Source organism: Theobroma umbraticum, unplaced genomic scaffold (genome assembly GCF_002168275.2).
Source record: "Theobroma umbraticum cultivar Fairchild unplaced genomic scaffold, ASM216827v3 scaffold_51.0, whole genome shotgun sequence".
NCBI lineage: Eukaryota > Viridiplantae > Streptophyta > Magnoliopsida > Malvales > Malvaceae > Theobroma > Theobroma umbraticum.
In genome coordinates this window covers 4,945,912-4,954,848 of record NW_018397260.1, presented here as the reverse complement: position 1 = coordinate 4,954,848, position 8,937 = coordinate 4,945,912, and the positions used below count along the sequence as shown (strand labels likewise).

The 8,937-nt window shown below is 32.3% G+C and overlaps 1 protein-coding gene across 1 annotated transcript; it reads right to left on the bottom strand.

Moving 5' to 3' along the window:
• Positions 1-4,406: 4,406 nt before the first annotated feature.
• On the bottom strand, positions 4,407-8,412 carry LOC110416961 (agamous-like MADS-box protein AGL104). Its single transcript, XM_021429116.1, has 12 exons — positions 8,228-8,412; positions 7,358-7,411; positions 7,229-7,261; positions 7,083-7,101; positions 6,900-6,961; positions 6,736-6,763; positions 6,589-6,650; positions 6,395-6,494; positions 6,240-6,290; positions 6,031-6,137; positions 4,798-4,921; positions 4,407-4,675 (listed from the first exon to the last, which is right to left on the bottom strand). The coding sequence occupies exons 1-12, from the start codon at positions 8,410-8,412 to the stop codon at positions 4,532-4,534; spliced, it is 969 nt and encodes a 322-aa protein (XP_021284791.1). The 3' UTR covers positions 4,407-4,531.
• Positions 8,413-8,937: the final 525 nt, after the last annotated feature.

Genomic DNA, 8,937 nt, shown 5'->3' with positions numbered 1-8,937 from the left:
AATTTGACTTTCAGCCCAGGAAGGATTCAAATCCTTCTGAGGTATCCCAGGTCCAGCTATGCTTTCCTTCTAAATCTCTATTTGATAGACAAGAAAACAAGACCATATTTAATGTTGTCTGATAACGCTCGCTTAATAGAAATCATTCTAGTTGCCCTGAAGACAACAAAGGTTCCCACCATTCCCATGTCCTACACTAGTGAATTTATGAAGAAAAAGGGTATGGAAGGTCAACTCCTAATCTATGTGTATGAACGCGGTCAATCTAAAACATAGATTATATATAGTCCTTCATTCAATTTTATCTTACTTATGTCGGACACGCGTTAAAAATATATCTAAGATAATAAAAATAAAAATATTAATATAACTCTTTCAAAGTAAATGAAAAACGATAAATAACTGCATATATTTATACACTTCCAAAAACGATAATTTAAAAAGATTTAAAAAATTTTCTAATCTTACCCTTGATCGATCACGTATATATCTAATCTAACACACATGATATATGTACTTGTACATAGATCCAAGTGACAGAAATATGGATATAGACATGGATAGTGATTATTTTCCTTGCGTTGGCTATGGACATGGATATAAATATGGATTGAACTTGTAGTTTTTCCCTTGGAAAGGTGAGGGAGAATCTAACCCCAACTGGACCAAAAGTTAAAGGTGAGGACATATAGCAATACCAAAACACTACTGTACAAAAGCCTTATTAGAAAAGACCCTCTACAAATATAAATCGAAACAAAAACAAGTAGATATTAGAGATAAACATGCATCATAATAATGGTTAAAACAAATCGACTTGGCCTGATGTGTAAAAGTTAAAAAGGTGGAAAGGGCCCTTCACCTGCTGTGCCGTGGTCTCCTTTGTTGAAAAAGGAGAGTAGAAGCCAGCCAAGCAGTGGGGCTAGATAAGGGTAAAATGAGAAGCCTATGAAGATGGTGATGGGTTGTTATTGAAGGAAAAGGAGGAATGTAAGACACTACTGTTGTGGCCTTGAAATGAAAACTTGGAAGTATTATTTATAGGGGAAATTTGTTGTGTGTGTCACAAAAGTTAAAAAGATGGTTAAATCATTGGTTTCGGATTCTCTTGAAACGTGTGAGAGTGCTGTTAATGTTATGTACATTTATGGATAAATGTAAAATTATACCCTTCAATATTAAGTAACAGCCAATTTTTATTTCTAACCCTAAAAAATAAACCTGTCCTCCAGCAAAATAATTGTCTTAATCTAATTAATTTTACTTTTCCCGAGAAAAAACTAAGAAAATCAAGAATCATGTCGTATATAGAAATTAAAACTTCCGGCCTTATATTTCTATATAGAATAGTCAAATGTTCCCAGTAAATTGACTTTCATTGTTTTTTCCAAATATATAGAATGCAATAACCGTATGATCAATTCAGTCCACAAACGTAGGTCTTACCACCGTTTCTATCAAGCTAATCTGAGGTACTTCCACTTATGTCATGGACAATCACAATTAGGATTTTATTCTATTTTTTTATACAAAATATGACATGTTTACACTAATCTCTGGGCAATAATTTATTCTTATACACTATATATATATATGTACACCATGTTAAGCATTGTAAAAAGGTCAGTTTCGATGAGGTGATGAGTTGTGAAAAGTTTGACTTTACCTGCATGTAAACTTTTTGATGCAGTTAAAGCTAGAGAATTACTGCATGCAGAGGTTGGATTTTAAATGATTGAGAGGAGACGCAAATTTAGAACAAATTCAAGGTCAGGTTAGGCTCATGAACACTGCAGTGGATTCTGTTGCGAAACTGAAGTCTCTTCTCTGGCTTTGCCACGCTATTCTTCCCCTGATTGGCTCACTATTTATTATCCCACTCATGCAAAATGCTTCTTGCTTTGTCAGACAATATGAGAACTTACCAAACAGGCAAAGACCATAAAAGGCAGGTCCATGCATGGTATTAATTTTCTGAGCATGAAATCTCATCTCTTAAAACCATGGGCCATTAGAAAGAGTTAAACCATGAAAGACAAAACCACCAGACAAACATACAAGTACCATCTACATTTTAATAGAAAATTTAATTAAATCAACTTATTTATTTCTACATTTTTACAACACCAAAATAAAAATTCATTTAAAAATCAAGCATAAGTAGTATAATTTATTTATTTTCATATGATTTAATCATGGACTGACCCCTTGACCACCCTCTATTAGGTTCTTAAGCCTTGTACATTAGAAGGGAAGATTGCAGGTAGCTGCTAATCATCTTTTTTGCTAGAAGCAATCTGGAAGGAAGATTCTCCCAAAATCTAATGTAATCTAACCAGATTTGGCTTCCCTGTTTGAACATTTGAGAACACGTGCTGTTGAAAAGCAATAACCTTGTCTTATTTTTTGCAGGAAAGACAAGGGATCGACGTCACTTGAATTCTTTTAAGTTCATAAGCACAGCTAAAGTTTGGATATACAGTATTTGTGGTTTGATAAATCAGAAATATAGTTTTATTCTTACGGAAATGACTCACTAATTAAAATTTAAAATTTTAATTTACAGATTTTAAATTGAAATTTTTAGATCAAAGAAGGTATGTTACTTAATAAAATTAACTCGATATTTATCATCGAAATACTTAATTGAGAAACGGAGCCCTTTAGGTTTTCGACATTGGTACCTAGACTGTTGAGTTTATCTTTTGAAGTTGATGAAGAGATAGTTACTATCTTGGTTGAGTTAGAGCGTGAAGATTATGAAGGATAAAGCAGCCTATCCTTCGAAATCTTTTACCATGGAGCTCTATTATGTTAAAAATATTTGAGAAGAAACAAGAAATTTTGAAAAAAAAAAAAGAGTATAACTTTAAAGACGTGAATTAATATTTTTTTAAAGTATTTTCTCAATCTTCAAGATATTAACACACTAATCAGAATTGTGAAAACAGCAATAAGCCAACGTATATGTCTTCCAATGAAAAAAAAAAAGATTTGTTTTCTTTTATAATATAACTCCTCAAATTGTATGAAAGGATTTATTTATTTTTATAATATAACTCTTCCAATAGTTGTTTCCTTTCATGATATAATTTCAAACCCTGCTCTTTTAGTTAGAGGATTATACATCAACTAATGAGTCAAATGTTCAAGTATAATACAATTATTAAAAAGTCATACTTTAATAAAGTAATTATTTGTAACTCTTTAATCACAACTTTTTATTAATAAATCCGACATTAATCTTTGTTGAAAATTATAATCTTTGTATTGTTTAAGGTCATTTTGATTAGTTTCAGTTGAGTTTATATTATTTAAAGTTGTTTAATTTATTTAGTTTTTTTTTAAAAAAAAAACTAACATAAATATTTATTTCACTAGATATAAAGATACCAAAACAAGTCCCTTCTAGAGAAAAAAAAAACTTAAGAGTAGCCAATACAACTCCCAATGATTAGAAAGAATAAAAACAAGACAACAAATTTAGGTATCGTTACCTGTTACTCGTTATCTGTTACTCGTTATCTGTTATTCGTTTATCAAATTCTATGTATTTACTTTCTCAATCATTAATAAGGTATTTGCATATCGTTATTCGTTATCCGTTACTCATGACCGTTACCCTGTTTATTAGATTCTTTGTATTTATTTTTTCTATCATTAATAATAAATTCATCTTATCTTTCAAAAAATTTAACTTGATATGTTTCACGAGTATAAAAGAAAATCACAATATGTTTTCAAGTGAGACAAACTATACCTAGTAGTCGAGAGGGACCAATTACAATCAACTAGGAGAGAAATTAAATACAAAATTGCAAACGAACCTTTCTCGTGAAATTGTGTTAGTAATCAATATAAAAAAATCAATTTGGCTTAACTTAGTTTTTTTTTTTTTCTTTCGTATATGAAACATCACTAGTAAACCAAAACGAATGATGAATAAAATGTTAAGATGTAGGTAAACTTTGGGATAAAGGTATATATTTGGTGGGATGCCTTAAACCAGAATTAAAAAATTATAAAAAAAATTGCTCAAACTCACATGGGGGAAAAAATTTTATGATACTTAAACGTTCCAAAATTAATTTATAGTTAAACAAAATATTATTAGTATTATTATTCTTATTATAGTGGAAGTAATATATGGAGCTGAATTGGGCTAAGAATGGAATAATAAATCACTGCTCAAGCCTGGCCCAAATAAGCATGGGTGGGCAACTTGTACCCCAACCCATGGGTCAAAGGAACAAAGCTACCATCGAAGGATAGCAATTATCCAAATTTACCTCAGTTATAAAGACCAAAAAGATAGCAAAATATGCAATTATTATTTTTTAATTATCTAGAAAGGCAATATGCAGAATAAATTTTTTTAAAGATGAAAATGACTGTGCAATGGGACATTTGCATTACAAAGCATGCATCTATGTGGAGGAAGCTTGGCCCAGGTTTAGAGTATTACAACAGGAATTGAGAATTGAGGTGCAGTTGTTTTAGCTCATCGAGGGCATGGAGCCAAGGGTTTGCGTCATTGCCCATTGAGTTGTGGAACTCTGTTCTCATAATTTGACCCTCCATTTTCTGCTGCCTGACCATGTGAACTGTTGTTCCCTGGGATCTCCATCTGCTCGTTTGCCATCATTTCTGTCATTTCCGGACCCACCATTCCATGCTGCTTAATTTTAACATAATTAGATGATATTAAGAAGCTTTTCGTATCTGTATTACTTTGTCTAAGAGATTTATTCCTTTGTAAACTTAAATGAAAATTTTTCGTGATTAATTAGAAGGAACCTGGACATGGGAATATAAGGTTGGTGTAGAAACAAAAGGCTGAGGCCAGGGTTGGAAATCTTCGCCATTTGGATTTGAAATGCTTCCTTGCAACAATGGATCGTAAACAGTAGACGAAAGATCCCTATAAATTTTAAAGATTCTTTTATAAATCCTTGGAAAAGAATTATAATTGTTTTGTGTAAAAATAAGATTATAAAAGATAAATGGATTGACACAAATATTAATCATATCAAAAGTTTTAAAAATAACTACGAGATTTAAATTATATAAAAAGTTACGTATATAAACATGATACAATTAATTCATTTAAACATAATTAATGAATTAGATACATAGATTTTATAAACTAATTTATTATATAATTAATTGAACTTGTCATATATAAATTAGACATGTGAATAAGAAATGATTGTATAAAACCCGAACTCACTAATTTGATATCATCTTAGCAGCTTGTGTCCAAAATTAGTAGCTGTATCCACTACAGGGTGCTAAGCTTTATCCCAAATTTACACAGTGAATAAGCGAAAGGTGGTGAAAGGTAACCAAGGACTCAAAACGAAAACAGAATACTGTACTACTACCATCCCTCACTTTTTCTCTGTTCTTATGATTGAACAAGAACCTTCCCTCATCGTCTCCTCTGTCTCTCTATCTCTTGCTCAATGGCTTGGAATAATTTGCATAGCCAAGCCGCATAAACCACTAATTAAGCTCTCAATTTATGACACAGAAATTTCTACCACTCTCTATCAGTCTTTCCTCTCTTTTTTTTCTCTGTTTCTTTCTCTTGTTGTTTTTTTTTTCTTTTAATTTTATTATTCCAAGTTATCTGTTCTTCTTACTTAGCTAAAATGAAAATTAAAGTGTGATGTTCTTCTAGGCTGGACTTGTTTTACTGGAGCAGGTAAAGAGGATTTGCAGATCCAACAGTATAGAGTCACATGTGTTGAGAGAGAAAGCTAAATCATAAACTCCAATAACTTTTTGAAATTTGGTAAGTTCTCATTCATTAAACTAATCACACCATAAAACATATAATTCGGACATGGGTTCTTTCCTTCTTTTTTCCTTTTTTCTTTTGGAAGGGGAATATCAAATTCAACTATTAGTTTATGGTTTTGTTTTTGTATTTATTTTTACATGATTCATTTTGCCAGAAAAGATTGGGCAATTGAAGTAAAGAAAGTCTAACCATATGGTACTAAGCCTATGAAAAATGCACTTTACCTGAGTTGATTTAAAGCTGATGAAGCATCAAAGATTTGGGATTGGTTCTGACCACCATCAGGTAGCCAGTTGACAACCTCATTGTCGAAAGATGGAGGCAGCCCTTGCTGTCAATCCAATGAAATTCATAACTTCACCAATGTTGATTTCAAATCTAAATTTGTAAGTTACCCAGAGTTTTCATTTGTTTTACTGGTGAGTAACATTACCTGTATAGGAGATGGATGATAAGAAGATAAATGGTTGCTCAATAAATATTCCTGTAAACCAAAAGGTACGGGGATTTCACATAAAAATTGGAAAGGAGAAAATTTTACAGAAGGTAAAAAATATAACTATAATTATTTATAAGGGAAATTCCAACCTTTCTTTGCACAATATTTGCTAATGTGTCAACAAGATGTTTCTCACAGGATTCAAGCTCCCCCATGGACGTGAGCCTGAGAAGGTCAGGTTCATATGCCCTGTATTTCAAGAACCAGCAACTCACTTAGCCCAAAATTTATATGTATTCTTCTGTCTTACTTTTCGTTGTAGGTGTTTTCTGATCTTAAGTACCTTAGCTGTTCCTCTGCCATTTGAAGCTGTGGCTGTAACCTTACAATTTCTTGTTGGATTACCTGTAATGAAAAACATTAACAAAACTAATAAACCATAGAAGAAAAACACATTAAGGTTGTAAGAGACTGAGAATGTTTATAATACCTCAAAATCAGAGCTAAAAGATGCAGGGCTGTTTTGGGGCACAAATCCATTGACAAAAGAGACAAAAACTTTTCTTTATTAGATCATTTGATTAAACTAATCATACAAATGAATTTAAAATTACTGGAAATCAACTCAAAGATAGAGATAAAAGGCAGACAAACTTGGCAAGTTGTAGAGCAATATCATTTTCACTTCTTAGCTGCTGGAGAATCCTAAGCAAGTACTGCATAAAACACAAATTCCGAAGTTTGATGACAAGCCATTCTCAAAATTATACTCATTTTCATGTAACAGGTATCTTCTCCATGAATTTTCACGTAGTAAAAGGTGAGTCACTTTCTTACCTCTTTGTTTTGGATGTCACTGCAACAGAAATATAAAAAAGTAAATCTCTAGATAGAACATTAACTACAGCAAAAGATTGAAGGAGGGAATGACAGGTTTTAACGAAAAATTAAAAAGGAAAAAAAAAGGGTTTAAGAGAACATACGGATGTCTGATTTGGTCGGGGAAAATCAGAGCACTGCAACAGATAAAAAGTAATGGGGATTATGTTACCAAATCAACATATAACCTTGCAGAATAATTAGTTATAGCATAAAATTGCTTAAGAGCATACTGTTCTCTTTCTTGGTCAGGGAGATTAATGTAACGCGTAAAGACATCCTCAATCCTGGTTTTGACAAGAAAAGAAAAAGGTTAAAGACTTAACAAGTCGACATGCTTACAGTCCAACAAATTTGAAAAATGGAAAACACGAAAGATAAAAGCAACAGGCTAGTTTTTATCCTATTATTATTGAGAACGGAATGTGTTCAACGGTGCAGTCCAAGGTCCTTGTCTGCAGGTTTACTGTTAAAAGTTTGTGAAAACAGGGCTAACTAATAGAGTTAAGGGCATCGGCATGCATGAATTCTTTCTCGCACGCACGAAGGATTAAGTTGGACTGGGATTATTTTTAATACTAATTGTTAATTACAATAATAAATGTAGGTGATTTTGTCTGCTAATTAATTATAACTCTGGATTGAGCAGTACTCGTAGAGATTTTCATGGAGATAATTGAAAACTGCAAGCAATTCCAAAGAGGTAGTATTTGTTGCAGTATGTTTTGTATATATATCTTCACAACAATTTACGAAAATAACTTATAAATCACAAAAGTTTGTCGAAATTACTTGATAATATTAGTATTCTTAAACAATATAAAGGTTTGGAAATCATTGCGTTCTTGAAGAGTTATCATTTTCAAGAAAATCTAGTGAAATATGGTAAGATTAAATAAGCAAAAATTTGAGGTATTAGACAGGAAGAAACGGTAAGCTAGCCACCATCTAATAACAAAAAGGAATGAATGAATGCTAAAGAAAATAGCCCATAGTCATAGTAGTGTGTGTGTATATATATATATATATAAAGAACGAGAAGAATTGAGCATTGCAAAGGCAGGAAGTAATCTGGGTAAATTAAAAGGCTGCTGTGTTTGCACCTTCTCCTGCCAGAAAAATGGCTTAGTCGGCCTGATGGAGAGAACATGATAAGAGCAATATCAATGTCACAAAGGATGGAAAGTTCATAAGCCTTCTTAATAAGCCCATTCCTACGCTTTGAAAATGTAACCTGGCGATTGGTGTTGTTTTCTATTCTCTTAATCTCCAGTTTAACACGCCCCATCTCGATCTGTGTCACCTAAATATTCTATGCTAATTAAAAAGGGAAGTTTTGAAAACTTTGGAATCAAAAGACCCTACTTTTTATTATTTTTAGAACAAGAAAATCTAAGAGAAGCCTATATATTGTCAATGCATGGACAAGAGAAGCCTGAAAACAAGGGTTGTGGTTAGATGTGAGAGAGAGGTAAAGGGAGATGGTTAAAAATGGGTGGGAGAGAGGAGAGATTGAAGGATTTATAGAGAGGGAAGGGGTCATAGATTTGAAAGGGATTAATTCAATGGTTGATTTAAACGGTTTAGTTCGTTTGGTTCCTTGCATTGCTTCCTTAGTGTTTGAGGTTTGTTGGTCAATGGGGAAATTTTTTTGGTGGTTTTCAGCCTTTAGGAGTCCCACTTTTTAACCAATGCATGCACCAATCCTCATGTCATGTTCATTTGAGGACCCAAAACTTTGGCAAAGTCAAATTTCCTTATTGTCCAAAAACCCTAATTCCAATATGACATATATTTATATATATTTATTGCC

Bases quoted from the DNA above. Each gene is read 5' to 3' on its own strand.
- LOC110416961 (XM_021429116.1), bottom strand. From the start codon at position 8,412: ATGGGGCGTGTTAAACTGGAGATTAAGAGAATAGAAAACAACACCAAT. The intron at 7,262-7,357 runs GTATGCTCTTAA...TATCTGTTGCAG, and splicing joins CCTGACCAAGAAAGAGAACA to TGCTCTGATTTTCCCCGACC. The intron at 6,138-6,239 runs GTAATGTTACTC...TTGGATTGACAG, and splicing joins ATCATCCATCTCCTATACAG to CAAGGGCTGCCTCCATCTTT.